At 54.4% G+C, this 19,359-nt stretch overlaps 1 protein-coding gene across 1 annotated transcript in view; it reads left to right on the top strand.

Annotated features, from left to right (window-relative positions):
* The window catches only part of KSR2 (kinase suppressor of ras 2), a 75,952-nt gene extending 64,462 nt beyond the window's left edge, over positions 1 to 11,490 (top strand). The window contains exons 15-19 of the mRNA XM_041420467.1: positions 705 to 801; positions 4,144 to 4,277; positions 8,205 to 8,336; positions 10,560 to 10,689; positions 11,353 to 11,490. Coding sequence (XP_041276401.1) covers positions 705 to 801; positions 4,144 to 4,277; positions 8,205 to 8,336; positions 10,560 to 10,689; positions 11,353 to 11,490 — 631 coding nt within the window. The remainder of the gene's footprint in view (positions 1 to 704; positions 802 to 4,143; positions 4,278 to 8,204; positions 8,337 to 10,559; positions 10,690 to 11,352) is intronic.
* Positions 11,491 to 19,359: the final 7,869 nt, after the last annotated feature.

Genomic DNA, 19,359 nt, shown 5'->3' with positions numbered 1-19,359 from the left:
TATTTCCCAGGCACAGGTATCCAGTCTCATCTTTCCAAAGTTGCCTGGAATGAGCGTGGGCGGATAGAGAAAAGCAAAAAAAAGAGCTCTTTTTTGTGGGCGGGAGTCGAGGCAGCAGCCACCCACGTCCTCCATTATGATATTCAAATGTCAATATATTTTTAATTGGTTTATATCCATCCCCCCCCCATCCAGCTGCCTTTGGTAATTAAGGCTCTGTAAATAGATTTTACTGTAATTGGTACGAGAAGGAAAATTGGAGGACATTGTACAGTGCATGGGGTTGGGTTGGGGGATTTTTCTCCCTCCCTGTCTTTCCTCTTTTGACTCATTTTACATCTGTGAGCTTTGGATCCCGAGGGGGGAGGAGGAGAAGGGAGCCACAGCCAGTTCTGCACAAAAACACGGAGATGGGAGGACCAGGTGGTTTGCTCCACGCTGGGTCACAGGGAAAGGCCAGGGGCCAGCCCAGGCTGTCCCTTGTGGCACCACGGTGGTGCCACCAGGACACGCCAGGAGCACTGAGAGCTCCCTCCCAGTGCCAGACTGAATGAGCCCCCAGTTCCCTGCGGAATCCTCAGCCTGCCTCGAGCCAGGAGGCGAAAATCTGGCCAAATATCCTGTGATTATTTATTAATTTATGATTTGGGGCTGTTTTTCTGGGAGGGTTTGTAACTTCTCTTTCCCTTTTCCTGTCCTTCCAGCCTGTGTAAAGGACGGACTCTCTACTCCGTGGTGAGGGATGCCAAAATTGTCCTGGATGTCAACAAGACGAGGCAGATAGCACAAGAAATTGTCAAGGTATGGTCTGGTGGGGTCTGGATCCTGCAAAAAACCCGGCCAAGAGCCCAGTCCAGTCATTCTGGGGAGGAGGAGAGGAGCAGCCAAGGATTCTGAGCAGGACAGAACTCCTTGGTTTTAAAATCCAGTGATTCTGAGCAGGATAGCTCTGCTTGGCTTTAAAATCCAAGGATTCTGGGCAGGTTAGACCTCCTTGATTTTAAAACCCAGGTGTCTTTGACCTCTCTCATGTGGCTGAATCGGGGTGGCACTAAGGCTTTCATGGGCTCCCCGTGCTTGGGGCTCATCCTGGCCACTGCTCCTCTCCCTGCTGGAATTTCAGGTGTTTAAATCCAGCATTGCTGCTGTGGGGGAGTTCCTGGTGGGGTATTCCTCTCCTCTTGGAAAAAAATGTAATAATCACGGAATCATGAAATGGTTTGTGTTGGAAGGGAGCTTAAAACTCATCCCATTCCTCCCCTTACCATGGGCAGGGTCCTGAGCCCTCACATTCCTGTGGGATGTCAGCAGCAGCACTGAGGTGTTGAGCTGCCTGCCAGAACGGGATTGTGCTGTGATTCCAAACAGATTTATCACCAAAAATATTTGGCACTTGCTCTGCCATGGGAACTGTGAGAGTGCCCCGTGTCCTGCCCAAGGTCAGCCAACACTTCCCCCCCTGGAGCTGATCCCACATTTAACTGTGGGAAAACAACAGAAAATCAGGTTTTCTGGCAGACCTTAGCCCCCCTTAAATATTCAAACCCAGGTTGAAAGCAGAATGTGTTCAGCAATATTTCCTGGGTGGTGCCTTTTCCCTGGATGGTCCTTATTAAATTGCCTATTTTGTGTTTATTTAGACCCAGTTTTAACTTTAAAGTTTAAATTCCTTCAATCCTCCTGGACTCTCCAGGCAGGAGCTGACAGGTGAGCACAGCCTGGACCTTCAGCTACCTCGGGGCCACGGCCTGAGCTGGGGGTGCCTGAGGCAGCCCAGAGCCTCTTCCTTCGTAATTCCTACTTCTGATCCATGTTTTCCACCTTTTAGACATGGATTTTTCCTGCTGAGCAGACATTTGAAGCATCACAGTCTAGCCTTGTATTTTTCCCCTTTTTGTGCTCAGGGCTTTTGCCTTCCAGATGTTCCCAGTGGGATAACAGCTCCGTTCAGCCCCTTTCCCTGCGTGGGTTCGCTGCTCCATGTGGGTTTCAAGGTTGAGGCTGAGACATCCTTGTTTTCTGCAGCTGGTGCCTGTTAGGAACAGGTTGGAAACCTCCAGCTCTGTGGTGTTGAGAGGCAGAGGGGCTTTGTATCCACCCCAGATCCCTGGAGGAATTAGCAGAGCTCCAAAGGCTCTCCCTGTGCACCAAAGGGAATTCCTGAATGCAATGATCCAACCACATAGCCCATGCCTCCTGAGGAGCAGCTTCCCAGCTTTCCCATCCTTCCCCCAGATCTTTCCAAGTCCCCCAGATGTTTTGGGAGACTTGGAAGTGGCAGGTGTTGAGAAGGAAAATCCCAACACCTTGGTTGGGGTGGGCTTGGAGCTGCATTGTCCGGAGGCTTTGGATCTGCTGCACAGTCACAGCAGTTGTTTGATTTTATCCTTTGAGTCCTGGAATGTGATGGGAGAGCGGCTCAGCCCCTCGGATTGGTGGGTGCAAGGTTATCCCGAGATCCTCGGGAGGGGGAGGATGATTGATCCCGGGAGGGGAAGGATGATTTGTCCCGGGAGTGGTGCCGGCAGAGGGAGCTGGCTTTTCACACAGCCGAGCAAATTAAGGCATTACTGGGCCCAGAGTGTTTCCTCAGGGATCATCCCAGGGGTTGAGGTGGCAGGGCTGGAATTTGCAGTGAGATCTGCATGGAGCGAAGTGAGGGACTGCGGTTTGCCTGGAGAAATTCCTTCAGCAAAGGCCGGGCTGTGTTGATGATTCCCTGGAGATGAGCTCCCTGCTGGATGTGGGAGCAGGTGGGAGCAAGGTCCTGATGCTGCTCTGGGATCCCAGCACCCTCAAACAATGGGAAGGGGCTGCAGAGCATTCCCGTGGCACTGGGGCTCATCCATGGATGCTCAGGGCCCTGCACTGCACCTGGCCAGGGAAAGATTGGAATGCTGCTCCTTGCTCCACCCTGGCACTTTCTGGAGGTGACAGTGACATTTGAAAGCCGATTTTTAAACCTCATCATTATTTCATGTGCTGGGAACTGGAGACCCCTAATTAATCCCGGTGCCTGGAATGGTCCTGGCATCCAACCCCAAATCCTTTCCTTTTTCCAGCATCCCTTGGCAGATGCTCAGTTGGATTTTCTCCCCACGGGGCACAGTGAAACTCCCATTTCTTGCTGGGTTGGGGTGTTTTTCTGTTTGTTTTCCCACTTTTTCCAGATGGTGGAATTTGGATTGGGCTTCTGGCTCCGCATCAGCCACCAGCTTAAAAATAAATTCTTCTCACACAGCCTGCATGGTTAATGATGATAGATGAAAAGATGAGACTCAGGATGGATCCCCATGGAATTCCAGTTAAATCCCCCTTTTCCAGTGCCAGACAACCAATACTCCCTCTTAAGCAACAGTTTGCCGGCCTGTTGGGCATTGATCCTTCAGCAGCATCCCGCAGATCAAGTTTTCCCCGAGTCTGCTCAGGAGAGTGAAAAGTGGGACAGCATGAAAATCCCTGCTGAAGTTGGGATAAATGTGTTTTATCCCCCTCCCCATTCCCAGAATTATCCCGCGGTGCTGAACATCCGCCATGCGGAGCTGCCGGCAGTCTGCTTGATTTGCCGAGGCTAAACAGGAGAGTTTGGATTTCCCACCCATGGCCTTTTTGTGCCTCATTAGCACTAATTTTAATTAACCACTGAGCAGTTTTTCCTGAGGGGAAGGAATTAAGGCAGGACTCCTGCGAGGCGCCCGTTTCCAGGCGGATGGGGCCGTCGGAAGCGCCGATGGCTCCGCCAGGGCTGTGGGGAGCAGTGACTTATTACCCTCCTCTGCCAGCCCCCAAAAAATCGGAGGAGAAAACATCATCACCATCTATTTCCCAGCGGAGGATTCCAGGGAAGCGGCTGCCGGGTGGATTTGCCGCTCATTTTTCCTGTGAAATCAATTAATCAGGAAGATGAGTGGGCGCTGTGGCAGCTGGGATACCCACTCCACAATCCCATCTCCCTCCAGGAGCCCATCCCTTCCAGACACTTTCTCTTCCTGCAGGGCCCTTTGGGGACGTGGTCCAGCTTGGATGTGCCGTGGTGGCTCATGGTTCCCATGGGAATGCCGCCGCTCCGGTGCTATCCCGCCCGTTTGTGCCGCTTTTGTAACCTCGGGGTGTTTTCCTCTCTCTCTCTCTGTTTCATTCCAGGGAATGGGATACCTGCATGCCAAGGGCATCCTCCACAAGGACCTCAAGTCCAAGAATGTCTTCTACGACAACGGGAAGGTGGTGATCACCGACTTCGGGCTCTTCAGCATCTCCGGGGTTCTCCAAGCGGGCAGGTAGGAGGACATGGACACACTGGAGCTCCTCCCTGTGCCCTAAAGCTGGGAACAATCCCAAAAAATCCCTCTCCAAGTGCTTCTTTGTGTCCCCAGCCTCGGCAGACAGGAGCTCAAGAGGCTTTTGAGTGTCGTGGGGCTGCTCTGTTTGAAGGGAGTTGGTTTTGATCTGTAGGAAGGAACATGATGCCGTGTGTAAGCCTCTGGAATTTTGGTTCAGAGAGGCAGATTGTGCCCCTTAGACCAACCTCTTCCCATGGGATGCATCATTTCCATGGCCAAACCACCCTGCAGCCAGCCAGGAGATGCCCCTGTGGTGGCAGGGCTGGTTCATTCCTTGGCTTTTCCCTTTCCATCGTTATAATTCCCTGACATCTGCTTCATCCCCTGCCTGGATTGAGTGATGCCATCCCTGTGCTGTCCCCACTCCAGTGACATTTTGGGAATCACAGACATCTGGCCATGGTGTCTGTGCTGCGCATGGAGCAAGACATGGAAAATGAGAGCCAAGTTTGGGACTTTCACAACATTGTGACATTTTGTGGCCTTGAAGGGTTTAAGTCTGAAGGTTTTGGTAAATGTTCATTATTAAATTTCTTGTCCCGATGCTTTGGGAGGTTTTCCAGCTGTAGGAATGGCAGGGAAAAGAGTTCCAGCAGCTGTGGAAAGGAGAAAAAGCAAAGCTGGGTGGAAAAAGGAAAGAGAAGCGGGGAAGGAAGAACAGAGATGATATTTTCCATTTTTTTTCAAGTGGGGAATAGGAATATTGCTGACTTTTCCCACCTTGCCCACTAAATCCTTTGTGTTGGGTTTCCCTCTAAACCCTTTGTGTTGGGAGCAGCACAGCCCAAGCGTGGGCAGTTTTCTCCTTGTCCTTCCATCTCCATGGCAAAGATGCTCAGGAGATAAAAAGCACTTTGGAAATTATCGATTTTTTCCCCCAATTTCCCAGTGATGATTTCAAAGAATTAAAGGATATGGCAGTGGCCACCTCTCTCCATCCCACACCATGCACTCCCAGATTTTCTACTCTGCCTGGATGAATATTAATGGATTTCAGCACAAACTCGGCCAAAAACTTTGGAAAGCCAGGAAATCAGGATCTCCCGCTGTGGCAAAGTGGGATTTGCCTCTGGTTTGGCAGCTGGGCAGGGGGTTTGGGATTCAGGGCCTGCCAGGAGGAAGGGACAGCTCATTCCAGCAGGGAATGAGGATTTGGGCAAAACTTCCCAAGCTTTGCCAGGAATCTTTGCTGTGAAGGTCAGGGATGCTCCAGAGATGGAGTGAGAAATGGGGGAATGGGGTTTCTGATGAGGTGGCCAATCTGTGGCCACCTCTGCCCAAGACTGGGATGTCCCTTGTGGGGTTGGAATCCAGGAGATGACTCAGGAGAGGAAGGATGGCCAGGAAAGCAAGGCTGGAAAGAAATGAGCAGGGTTTTGCTGGAAAATTTGAGAAAATGAGAAAATTTGTGCCCTGGGCTGCTGGTAGCAGATGTTTTCTGCTGGAGGAGAGCTGAGAGGAGAGCAGGGATCCACAGCCACCATGATTTTTGGAACAGGAGGTGTCTGCAGGTCTGATCTCCCCTTTTCAGGGTGGGGTTTTGCTGGTTTTGGTGTCTCTCAGATGAAGACAGGAGATAAATCCAAATTTTGGGTCCTTAGTGCCTTGGAAAAACATCTGTTGGGAAGGAAGCACATTTTTGGAGGTCAGGTTAAGGATAGTGACATTTCTTCAGCTGGTTTTCCTGGGGTTAAAACACTTCCTGCAGAGATTGGGTGACTTTGGGGGTCTCATCCTGCTGAAATCAGATTTATTCCTCCATTATTTAAATGTTCTTGGGCTCGGTGGGGCTGCTCTGGAATTAGGAGGAGCACAAGGTGGGTCTTGAGGAGTCTGAGGAGCTCTTCTGCTCCTGCTTTTGCCCTGGGGGTGGCTTGGAGGATGCTCAGCTGGGTGTGGCTGTGAAGTCAGGTAAACTTTGGTCATAAACCCTCCAACTGCTGTAACTGAGCCACTTCTGGGACCCCATGAAAGCCCAGCCCTCATTGCTGGGAGCTCCTAACCCACAGAAGCTTTGCCAGGGATGAGCTGTGCATCCCAATCCAGCCCCTGGAGCATCCTGAGGCTGCTTGTGGAATGTCACAGAGCAGAAATAAAAGCAGAATGAAAACCCCAGGAGCAAACCCAGCCCTGCTGAGGGTGCTGGAGCAGATCCAAGTGCTGCCCACTGCATCCCAGGAAGGAGAGCCAGGCACAGGGAAGGACCAGCCAGCCTGAGCCTTCTTAATTGCCCAGGTGCTTAATGCTGGTTTGTAATTAAGAGCTGGAGGATGGAGGGAGGTGCTGGGCAGTGAAAGGCTCCCCTCTGTGCCCAAGTGCTTTTCCTGTGGCTCCGGAGGCTCCGAGCCGTGCCGGAGCCGCTGATTGCGGTGGACCTCCAAGGTGTGGATGGAGAGCAGCCATGGACACCCCAGAGGGGACAAGGAGGCTTCATCAGCGATTCCCTGGAGTGGCAGTGTCCCTCCATAGGGAGGGGGTCCCTCTGGTCACAGCCAGACCTGTCACTGGGAATGGGGATGGCTTTGCAGGCGGGAGGATCTGGATTATGAGCCAGCTTTGAGGTGGAGCACCATCCCTGGATGGTTTCCCATGGGATTTTGGCCCCAGGCTGGCATTCAGGAGGACAGATGACCCCACAGCTGTCCCTGAGCCCTGCTCATCCCCATCTTTGGGAGGGTTGCAAGCACAAACAGGGAGAAATTCCTTCTCCAGCCCAAGGTGACGTGGGACAGGTTTGTTCCCTCCTGCTGCTGAACCTGGGCTCAGACACACGATGGAGCAGCCTCAGGTGTCACCACCACTGATGATCCAGGGATTTTCAAGCCAGCAATGTATCCCAGGTGCCTGCTGGAGAATGTAAAGGATAGAGAAGACACCAGTGTCATCCTCAGCCATTGGCCAAAGGATTCCAATGGATTTATCCCGAGCAGAGGGAGCCTGGGGAGGTGGAGGAAGGACAGACGAGGTGAAATGAGAGGTTGTTATAAAGCCAGGCTGCTCCCTTGGGAGATGCCATTGGAGGCTTGGACTTAGAGGGGCTGTTTTGGGGCCGAACACCTGAAAACACCAATTCCCAGGCTGGCACTTTGGGATGGGTTTGCTCAGAAGAGGCACTTTGGGTCCCCAGTCCAACTTCCTGCTCCAACCACAGTGAGGCCCCTGGGGAAATTCATCCCCACTTTACCCCTGGATCCTTTAAGGGGTTTTGGTGCAACGGGCACAGCAGGAGCCCCAGCAGACCCTGGAAGAGCCCCGTCAGCCTGGAAGAGCCAAAGTTCCCCTAAAGCACCATCCTGTGCCCCAGTTTTGTCCTGCTGCCTGGCAGGGACATTTCTCAGAGCAGCGTTAAATCCTGACTTTGAAAGGATGATGTGGGAAAAGCCAGGCTTAAAAACCTTGGGAAGAGAGTGGGCAGCTGGGGATGTGCTGTGCTCCAGGGTACCCACATCTCCAGCTCCATGTCCCAGCAGAAACCACCATCCTGTGCCCCAGTTTTGTTCTGCTGCCTGCACAGGCACAACTGTGCCAGCGTTCCCAGAGCAGGGTTAAAACCTGACTTTTCAAGGATGACATGGGGAAAACCAGGCTTAAAAACCTTGGGAAGAGGGTGGGAAGCTGGGGGCTGTTCACTGGGGATGTGGAGGTGCTCTGCTCCACAGTGCCCACGGCTCCAGCTCCATGCCCCGGCAGGAACCACCATCCAATTTTGTCCTGCTGCCTGGCAGGGACATTTCTCAGAGCAGCGTTAAAACCTGACTTTGAAAGGATGATGTGGGGAAAACCAGACTTAAAAACCTTGGGAAGAGGGTGGGCAGCTGGGGCTGTGGGGGTGCCCGGGGTAGCCACGGCTCCATGTCCCGGCAGGAGGGAGAACAAGCTGCGCATCCAGAACGGCTGGCTGTGCCACCTGGCCCCCGAGATCATCCGGCAGCTCTCTCCCGACACCGAGGAGGACAAGCTGCCCTTCTCCAAGCACTCGGATGTCTTTGCACTGGGGTGAGTCCCGGGGCAGGGGTCTGGAGTGGTTGGGTCAGGTGGGAGCTGCTCTGGGCTCAGGAGGGGATGAGGATGCTCTTGGCTTGTCCCAAATCCAAGGGGACGCTGCTGGATGGAATTCCCCTTGCTGGGCTGGGAGAACCTTCCTGCTTTGAGAAATTCTGAGTGAAACCATCCCTAAATCACCAAATCCTCCTGTTTTAGAGCAGGCTGGCTCTGGGTAATGGGATCTAGAGGATGCCAGCCTGGGGATGCAGGGGCTGGGGTGGGAACACAGGTGTGGGAGCCCCTGGAGAGCCCACTTCTCCCCAAATTACCAAATCCTATTTTGCACCAGAGTGGTGCATGGCAATGGGATCCAGAGTATCCTGGGAATGCCAGCCTGGCATCATCTCTCCCCTGCATCCTCCTGGGGTGGGAACTGATGAGAAGGTGCTTGGGTGATGGATGGGAATGCCAAAAGTTGAGGACACAGCTCTGGAGCCCCTGGACACCCCAATGTCCCCCTCCGGCCAGAGGGCTGATGGTGGTGCCAGCTCTATGAGCAGTTGCCAAAAGCCAAGAAAATGAGAATTCCTAAGTTTTCCTCAGCAATCCAGTTCATTCCTCCTGCCCTTTTTCTGCCCACAGACCTCCCTGAGGGCACGAGCCCAATTCCACCCCACTAAACCTTTCCCAAAACCTTTCCTCTTTACACAGAGGATTAATTTTCTCATGGATATCTCGAAGGCTGTGGGATTAGGGAGCGTGGGCCTGCTATCCGAGGCAATATTCCCATCAAACCCACAGTAATTACAGCTGGAAGGGTCTGACTCTTTTATTTTCTGCCCTCCCTGAGGTACAACTTCAGCAGAGAAATAAAGAGGTAATTAAAGGATCGTATCCAACTAAGTGAGAGTGGGTGGGGAGACGTAATTTTCCCTTTTATTCCTCAGTTGTGAGCTCTGCCCTTATGGAAAGCATGAGTTTCCTGAAAAGATGAAAAGGTTTCCCCACGTTTTCCCTCTTTCTTGTTTCTGCTGCCCTCCATCAAGCCCAGGAGGCTCAGGGGTGATCCGGAGGGGTCGCTTCCTTGAGGGGATTTGGGGATCAGGGACGGCAAGAGGAAAAGATCTTTTAAAGATGACAAAAACTCCCAGTGAGAAACTGAATTAATGCCTTGGATGTGTTAAATCCAATCTGAGGGTTCTTGGATGCTCCTCCTGAGGATTTTGTCCTCTGCCCACATGATCTCTGAGCCCCCCATTCCTCTGCGAGCACATAATTCTCCCATTATTCAAAATTTTTTTTTTTTTTTTGAGATTTCCAGCCAAACTGTGCAAGATCAGAAGAATTCCAATTCCTAGAATCAGGGAGCTTCCCTAACCGGGAGGAATCTTTTGTTTATCAGACAGATTTTTCCACCCTGGTGTCATTTTAACTCTGGGTTTTGATACTTTTAGTGGTCACGAGGGCATCCCTGGGAGGGAAAAGCAGTTCCAGGGAATTTGCCTTGGACAATGGGGCTGGCTTTGTGGGAATCCAGGCTCATCCAGGCTCCGGGTGCCAGAAAATGATGATGCAAAACTTCCAGGCAGTAGCGGGGGCGGAAAACCACAGGGGTGCCCACCGGTGATGCCCTTGTTTTGGGATATTCCCTTAGATTTGGGATTCCTCACGGAAAAGAGGGCTTGGCTTAGCAGTGAGAGCAGGAGCAGATGGCCAGGGCTTCACGTGGCCGTCACATGGTGAGGACACCTGGGATGGGTCATGGCACGGCTTGGATGGATTTTTGGAGCTTGGAGAGCTTTTTGGAGGAGAAAAAGGGAAAAGATGGAGTGAAAGGGAATTCTTGAGCACGTCCCTTCCTGGAGTTCTGCTGGAGAGGCAGCTGCATCCCCACCATTCTCTCTTCAGCTGCTCCATGGGCAGTGCTGTTGTATCCAGGTGGGACAATCCCACTTGATGGCACAGGATGGCTCTGCCTGGGCCTCCATCAGCCTCTGTCCTCCTTCCCATGGGTTGGGATCTGCCCTGGTGGGAATCAGGGCTCGCTCCAGGAAAATGGGAGAGGTGACACCTCTGTATCGAGGGCTGAGCACCTCTGGTGTCCCCTGGGATGAAGCCTCTCCTGGATGGTTCTGGAGCAGGGAGAGACGTTGGATGTGGGAGCAGTGGCCAGACACCTCCCCGTCCCAATCCCTCCTGGCTGCTCCATCTCTGATTCCCAGTGTGTCCCAACAGCACCATCTGGTACGAGCTGCACGCCCGGGAATGGCCCTTCAAGACGCAGCCAGCCGAGGCAATAATCTGGCAGGTGGGGAGAGGGATGAAGCCCAACCTCAGCCAGATCGGGATGGGCAAGGAGATCTCGGTATGTGCCGTGGGGCCCTGTGGGGGTGTGCATGGACTGGGACATGGGTGGTGGGGCCCTTGGAAAAACCCTCTGGATCTGCTGATCTCATCCAGCCAGGCTTGGTCCTGCTGCTGGGCTCAGCTCGAATGTTCCCTATGCTCCAGCCCTTCCCAAGGATGTGGGGATGGAGATGGATTCTAGTGGGATGGACACCCCCGCTTCATCCCAGCCTTTCATGAGGATGTGGGGATGCAAGTGGGACCCTCATGGGTTGGGCAAATTCCCTCCATCCCAGTCCTTCCCAAGAATCTGGTAATGGAGATGGGTCCTTATGGGATGGAGATATCCCTTCCATCCCAGTCCTTCATGAGAATCCAGTGATGGAGATGGCTCCTCACGGGCTGGGTACATCCCAGCCTTTCCCAAAAATCCAGTGCTGGAGATGGGTCCTCATGAGATGGACACATTCCTTCCATCCCAATCCTTAACAAGAATCCAGTGATGGAGTCAGATCCTCATGGGATGGACTCATCTCTTCCATCCCAGCCCTTCCCCAGGATGTGGTGATGCAGAGGGGTCCTTTGGGGGCGAGGGTTGTGGTGTGGGAGGGACTGGCTCAAATCCCATTGGAATTGAGAGGGCCTGGCTGGGTTTCCTCACGGGCTCTCCCTGTGGCTCCAGGACATCCTCCTGTTCTGCTGGGCCTACGAGCAGGAGGAGAGGCCCACCTTCACCAAGCTCATGGACATGCTGGAGAAACTGCCAAAGCGCAACCGCCGCCTTTCCCACCCGGGGCACTTCTGGAAGTCAGCAGAGTAAGTCCCCATCCCTGCCCATCCTCCCCATGGATTGGGGGAATGCCCTGCCTAGGGACCCTTCCCAGACCCTCAGCCATGGCACCTTCCAGCCTGATCCCTTCTTCTGCCATGGCCAAATCCTGCTCTGTTCTGTAGCTTTGGCTTTGTGCTCCAGGAAACGGCGGCAGTGGGTCCCCAGTTGGGATTTCGGAATCCGCCCTATTGGGAACAGCAGGCAAAATGCAGAGCAATCACTTAGAAACTCATTTTCCTTCCTGGAATTTGTCATGTTGTGACAAACAGAACCAAAATCTCGCCTGTGCGGGGGTGGCATTCACGGGGGGGATTTTTCCTGCTCCCAGCGTGCATCCCCGGAGGCTGGAAATGGGAATGGATGGAGGGAAGGAGATGTCAGCTCAGGAAGAGAAGTGAGAACATTCTGGGGGCTTCAGGGATCACTCTTGGTCTTTACAGAGGGTGGGAGATGCTGATTTCTCCTGCTGCTGATAACAAACTGCCCTTCTTCCTTCTCTGGGCGGCCCCAAGAGTGTCTGGAATGTGCCCTGTGCCAATCCCTGTCCCTGGGGGGCTGCGGGGAACCCCGCAAAGCCCGCGGTCAGGTGGCCCCCAAAGCGCCCGGAACGGGAGATGTTAATCAGGAGCGGAGTTAATTCCCGTTCCAGGGCGGCTCCGGCAGCCGGGCAGGGAATGCTGGAGGATGCCGGGCCCCGAGGCAGCTGCGGAATCGCTCCGCTGGCTTTGGGAATGTTTTTTTCAGTCACTGAGCCACGCTCTGCCTGCCCTGGGCGGGGGCTGCCCCGCAGCTCCCTGTTAATTACCGGCCCAGTCTTTTGCTAATCAGGATGCTCCAGCTCAGCTTTCCACGGGAGCCGATTCCTTCCACAGGGACCCGGCTCTGGCTGTTGTTCCTGTTAGGTCCTGGAAGGTTCCTGTTAGGTCCTGTTAGGTCCAGGAATCCCGGCTGTGCACAGGGGATGAGCTGTCTGTGGTACCCCCAGGCTCTGGCATCCCTGCATCCAGGGGATCGGGGCACAAACCCCCGCGGGATCCTGGAAGCACAGGGATGGGAGGGGTACCCAAGGAGCCCTTTCCCCTCTGGCCGATGCTCCAGGAGCCGGGCAGGGAGGTGCAGGAGTTCAGGGCTTCCCCCGGTGCCGCTGCTTTTGGAAGCAGCTCCGCAAAGCTGTTCCAGGAGGGTTTTTTCCCGAAGATCTTCCCCGCAAACCCCCACGCTCCCACGGGAGGAGGCGCCCAGGGCTGACTCTGCTCCTTGTGTCCCCTCCAGGCTGTGACGGGAGGAGTTACGGACGGTGCCTTCCTCCCCCAGGGGGTCTCCTCTTCCTCTCCGCTTCCCGCCCTGCGCTACGGAGGAGCAGCGGGGCCGACAGCGGGCCGGGACCGGGATCTTCCCCCGCGGCGTTTCACCATCCCGGGAATCCTCTCGGCGGGAGGAGCCGGAGCAGCAGCAGGCCCGGGAGCGCCCGGCTGCGGTGGGATGGGGACAGCGGGCGGCTCTCCGCGCACAGGCGGTGGCTCTGGGGACAGAACCCCCCGAGCAGGGGTGACCCACAGGACAATGACTTCACTTTATCCCCAGGGCTCCTCTGATCCCGATCCAGTGCTCACGACGATGCTCGGCTGGGGAGGGCTTGTTCTCGGCTCTCTGTGGGTTTCTTTAATTCCCTTTATTTATTTCTTTGCGGTTTTGTCATGAAAAAAGGGGGAATGTCGCTGATTCATGAGTTTATCCCCGGATCCTGCGGGGCCAGGGAGTGCCACTGCCATTAGCTGCCCCCCGCGGGGAAATGCATCTGTCCCGCTGCCCCCGCGCCCCGCAGCCCCTTGGTGGGCAGCGCTGACCTTTCACAAGTGGCTTCTCTCCCTCCCAGCCGCGGCCACTTACGTGTCCCCCCGCGGGGGACATCTCCGCATTCCCGTTAATCTATCCGCTTTTCCCGGGGTGTGTCTCATCAGCCAGCCCTGCCCCCTTGCTCTCCATCCCTGCCCTCCTCCTGGCTTTGCTCCTGACTCCCCGAACCCCGGCTTTGGGGCTGCTCTGGGGCTGGGCACAGCAGGACAGCTGGAACTGGGATCCATCCCCCCTCCTGTGGCCTTCCCAGGCTCATTCCTACAGCTGGGAATGCAGGCAGGCTCTGGTTGTACAGAGCAGCTCCCAGCCCCACTCTGGGACATCTCAGCCATGCCCAGGACCGTTTCCCCCACGTGCTCATCTCCCATCAGCCAAATCCCAGAGTTTCCCCAAAAATTCTCTCTGGGAGCTGCTGTTGCCACCTGAATTCCACGTGCTGGTATTTCCCTCTCCCCTCCCAGCTCGGATGGGCCCTCCAGCCCCTCGGATGAGCTGTCAGACGAGAGCAAATTGCATTCCCAGGCTCTCATGGAGCATAATTGCTTGACAGGAACCATCCCGGATAATTCAATTGTAGTCTCAGTTCGCTTTAATTTGGAGCCGTGACGAGGCTTTGCAAACCCAGCCAGCCCTGGTTTGTCTGGCTGCTGCTCCAGCTCCTCCTCGCTGGTGTTGGGAGTGCTTTAGCATAAGTAAATGAAGATTAGAAACTTAATTGCAGCTGGGATGAGATGGGATTTTAATTGTAGGGGTATTAAAATCCCCACACGTGCACGTGTGAAAATTCCAAGGTGGGCAGGAGCAGGGAGGGGTGGATCCAGCCCCCAAAAGGATCTGGAGGAGTGTCCTGCTGATGTTTTTGGGATGGGAGGCAGTGCATGGAGCTGGGGATGGGGCAGGATGGCTTTTGGGGCTGAGGCTGAGTGGAATGGGCAGGCTGAGCCCTCGTTTGGGTTAACTGCTCCCTGCCCCAGCAGGAAATTGGGGGTTCCTGAGTTAGGGCTCATCCCACCTTCTCATCCCAGCTCTTCCTGCCTTTCACCCCAGCCTGCAGCACCCCTGGCCTGTGCTGTCCCTGTCCCCCCCCCCAGCTGTCCCTGTCCCCCCCAGCTGTCCCTGTGCACACACGCTGTCCCTGTCCGGCCTGTGCTGTCCCTGTCCCCCCCCCAGCTGTCCCTGTGCACACACATGCCACAAACCTTGCACTAAAACCTCGGAGTCTCTCTGAGCTCTCACCAATGCCTTCACCTGTGCTGCTCCCAGGCTCTGGGGGAGGCACAAAGTCCCCTCCCCAGAGGTTTTGGGTGCTGGGAGGGCACGGGGAGGTGTCACCAATCCCCAGACCCCATCCAGAGGGAGCAGGGTCCTGCTGGCTCTGTGGGTTTGGGTTCTGAGCAGGTGTAGATTCCCAGGTGAGCAGGAGACAGGGGAAGGTGTTGGAAGGAGGAAGGATCTGTGGTGGAAGGGACGAGGTCCCTCTTGGGGTCATTGTGGGTTTGCTCCCTGTGTCCCAAGTCCTGCTCTGGGAGATCTCACCTTGATGTTCCCCCTGGGGTCTTGCAGCTGCTGGCAGACTCCTGATGGGTTTTATGGCCAGAAGTTGGGGGAACAATGAACTGAGGGGTGTTGGGTGGGCTCCCCCATGCTGTCAGGGCCTCACTGGGCTGCAGCCTCAGCCACAGAACCATGGAATGGGTTGGGTGGGAAAGGACCTCAAAGCCCATCCCACCCCTGCCATGGCAGGGACACCTTCCATGTCCCAGGCTGCTCCAAGCCCCAGTGTCCAGCCTGGCCTTGGGCACTGCCAGGGATCCAGGGGCAGCCACAGCTTCTCTGGGAATTCCACCCGGCCCCTCTCCACCCACCCAAGGAACAATTCCTTCCCAATATCCCATTTAACTCTGCCCTCTTTCACTTTCAAGCCATTCCCCTTGTCCTATCTCATTCCCCTTTGGCCACACCCTTCTCCACTGAATTTTGGGCATCTGGAAGAAACTAAACATTCCTACAACCAACCTCTCCCTTCTCTCCACCCCCTTCCTCCCCTCTCCCCTGGCTGTGGTGTCTCAGCCACAGGCACAGCACAATGGTATCGATTGTCCTGAATTTATCCCAAAGGAGCTCCGAGGAGCAGCTCCTTCTCTTCCATCCCAGTTGTTCAGGCTGCCACGTTATTTCCATCATTCCTTCTTATTTTTAAATTCTTCATTATTTAAAAAAAAAAAAAAAACCCAACCACCAAACCAGCAAATCTTGTTGTTGTTGTTGTTGTTTGGGGTTTTTTTGACTCTGCCTTTGTGAAGGATATTTTTTTTTTCCTTTGGCCCAGTTTATAAATATCCATCGCTTCAGCAGGGAGGGAATGCAGGAGTAGCTCTCCACAATAGCCTCTAATAGGAGCTCCGAAGGAGGGAGAGGGTCCATCCGGAGGCTCGGTTTAGCTGTGAGCCAGCAGAGAGCCAGGGCTATTTCCAGCCGAGCCGGGCTGAGCTCGGCGCTGCCTTTGAGATGCAGGAGCCTCCCGCAGCCCCAGGGCGGCTCTGACACCCAGCGATGCTCTCCTGGCCCAGCCCTGCTGCTCCATCCTCCCACCACCCTCCCCTCTCTTTCCAGAGCTCCTGACTTTGCTGCTGCTGGGGTTTTCCCCAGCATTTTGGTGCTGATGGGGTCACCACGCTTGGGGCTGGGTCGTGTGGACTCTCCCAGAGGGGGAAGAGGTGGCCCCAAAGCTCTGTGTCCTCCTTTTGGCTGCTAAAGGATATTCCCTGCTTTGGCTTTTTCTTCTATTTCCCTTCCCCCACAAACTCCCAAATCCTCGCTGAGCCCTGACCGGACAATTTCTGGGAATGACGAGCTCAGAGTTCGGCCCCCATGGCTTTTATCTGGTCCTTGACCGTGGCAGGAGCTGGGATGATGCATATTTGAGATGGATGGGAGACAGAAATTAATGTCTTGGAGGTGGAGGAGCTGCTCAGCCTTTCCTAGAGCATGGAATTATGGAATGGTTTGGGTTGGAAGGGACCTCAAACCCCATGGCAGGGACACTTCCACCATCCCAGGCTGCTCCAAGCCCTGTCCAGACTGGCCTTGGGCACTGCCAGGGACCCAGGGGCAGCCACAGCTGCTCTGGGAACCTTGCCTGGCCTCACCAGGAAAAATTCCCTCCCAACACCCAGTCCAACCCCTCCCTGTGCCAATTTAGGAATCTGTGGAAGAGCTGGTGCCTGGAACTCAGCCTCTTTGGCTGTGTGAGGAGAAGGGCTCTGTGCTGAGCCCCTCTCTGCCTCCCAAGTGCCCTGAGTCGAGCCCTTCCTCCTTTTTTCACCCTTTATTTATTTTAAATTATTTGAATTTAATCGAATTTCTATGAATTTATTTAAATTTATTTGACTTTCTATGAATTTATTTGAATTTATTTATTTTTGTTGCCAACAGCAACTCCTTGGGGGGGGGAAGCTTGGTCAGCTGCGAGCGCTGCCTTTAATTTCAGGTCCCTGTAAATTCCCATGTTCCATTGCCTTGTACATAAGGTATATATGGATATATATACATATCTCTATATGTATGTATATAGATATATACAGACCTCAATCTTGTACAGTTTCCAACTGAACTCGCTGGCCTGCTTCGTTTTCTCCGTGGTAGTTTGCAGAATGAGCTGATTTTCAGTTCCCTTTTCCTCCCTCCACCCCCCTTTTCCTTTTTATAAATATATATATAAATATAAATATATATATATATATATATTTTGTTGTCGTCGCTGCAAAAAAAAACCACCTCCAGAAAAAAAGAAGCTGGTGAGAAATAAAAAATACAAATCGCCCCCACAAACCACTGACAAAAAAAAAATTTAAAAAAAAATTTAAAAAAACTTAAAAAAAAAAGGAGGAATTTCTGAGAAAGGCACGATGGATTCTCCCCGCTGTAAATTTGTACAGGAACATTTCTAACGTTTTCTACACTTGAAGAAAGTAATTTCTAATTTCCGCTGTCTGGCTGGGTGCGAATCTCTGGGACCTGCAGACCTGGATAGCCATTTGTTCCCGTGGTTTCTCGTGCAGTGTTTGGTGAGGTGACAGTGTATGAATTATTTATGCCAATAAAAAGAAAAAAAAAACCAAAAAAAAAACCCAAAAAACAAAACACATTTGAAAAAACCTTGCCCTGCCTTGTGCTGCTCCGCGTCCTTTCCTCGCTGGATCCCGGGATTTTTTATCCGTGGTGGGGTCGGGATGAGTCCATCAGAGCCTTGGGAGCATCTCTGCCTGGTCCAGCGCTGCCAAATCCCTTTTTCCCTCCCAGCCCAGCCCTTTGGGGATTATAATTCCCAGCCAACACTTGGATGGGAGCTGCAGCAGCAGCGAACGAGGGAATTGGGCGCATTCCTGGCCGGCACAGATGAATTTCCACCCAGCTGTGCTCAGCAGAGGGGCCGGGGTGGGTGAGCGCCAGGGGGTGTGAGCCCGGTGATGGAGCACTGGAGGCTCCTGGCATCTGCTGCTCCCTTTGTTTGCCTCTCCCATGCTGTTTTCCCGGGATGCCACCATCAATCTGCCACGCAGCCCCTCGGGAAAAGCAGCGGCGCTGGCTGCTGGGGGCACCCTGGAGATGGAGGAGAAAACCACGGGAAGTTCACACGGTTTTCCCCCTCTCCTTCCCTCCTCGCCACTGCCCGAGCACTTGAAAGGTAAAATAATGATGGCTCGCCATTAATAAACCATGAACGCTCCACACTTCTCCTGTCGAGGGCTTTTCATCTTTCAAAGCCTGCAGGAGCTGGAACCAATTAAACCAGGCTCAGCCCGGGCGGGGGCGGGGACGGAGCCATCCAGGGGGGTTTGCTTGGGAAGGGGCTGCTCTGATGGATTCTCCCAGCAGGAGAAATGGGGGATTTGGGGCTAAAGAGCCACCACTTGATGCCTCCCTCACTGGGTTCACCGTGGTGTCACCATCTCTTGGATGTGCAATGAACAGGGGGCTCTTGGTAAAGCTGGAGGGCTGCCACCAGTCTGGAGAGGAACTGGGCAGCCCTGGTGTGGAACTGGGCAGCCCTGGTGACTCCAGCTCGGGGACAGAGCTGCTGGTGGCACTGCAGAGCCCCCACCAAGCCTGGTGCAGGGAGGCTGAGCTCGCTCCTGGCTTGTGGTTAATGAGATGCCAGCACGAGGACGGAGAAAAATGTCAAAAATATCCCCCAAAGCAGCTTTAATAGCGGCTTTGGAGGGTTGGGGATGCCTTTGGATACATCCCTGTGAGGATCTCTGTGTGTGTGTGTGCAAGGAGAGGCACAGGGATGCTCACACGTGGCTGTCACCTCCTCCCTGCTGGGGATGAATCACGGGCCATTAATATTTCACAAGATAAATGCCGGGAGTGACAGAGGAGCTCAACCCCCAGGCCAACAGCTCCAGCTCTCCTGTCACTGCTGCTGGGTGAGCTCAGGGCGTCATTCCCGCTTGGATGCTCTTGGTGTGGGCACAATCGGGATGCTCCAACATCAAACAGGGCTTGCTTTGGGGTGCTGAAACTTTCGGGGTCGGTTGTGATGCTGGAGATATCAAACCACCTCTGTTCCCACCAGGGAGGGTGGCTCCAAACGTGTCCCCGTGGTGTCCCAGTGCCGCTTGGGTCACCCACCCTCCCTCCGGACACAGCGGGCTTGTTAGAGACACAAATCTGCCCTGATTTGTGCAATTCTGCCCCCGAATTAAGCCGTTTATTGAGCCGAACTTAACACCTCCGACGGCCCGAGGTGTGGCTGCCGGCCCGGCGGTGGCACAGGGCTCTGCTCGCCGCGCTGTCCCCGCGGGCGGGTCCGGGCTCCCATGGAGCAGCACAAGGAAAGGCTGGCGAGGAGCCGAGCGGGGCCGGGAGCCTGGGAACCGCAGCCAGGGCTGTGGCCGGCTGGGGGGTCCCGCGGAGGGCTCGGGGGGACAATCCGCGGCTGAAGGCACAGCTCGGAGCCGGGCTGGGGCTGGCCGGGGTCCCACGTCCCTGCCC

Source organism: Onychostruthus taczanowskii, unplaced genomic scaffold (assembly GCF_017590055.1).
Source record: "Onychostruthus taczanowskii isolate IOZ18803 unplaced genomic scaffold, ASM1759005v1 scaffold64, whole genome shotgun sequence".
NCBI lineage: Eukaryota > Metazoa > Chordata > Aves > Passeriformes > Passeridae > Onychostruthus > Onychostruthus taczanowskii.
This window is presented reverse-complemented; position numbering and strand designations above follow the sequence as displayed.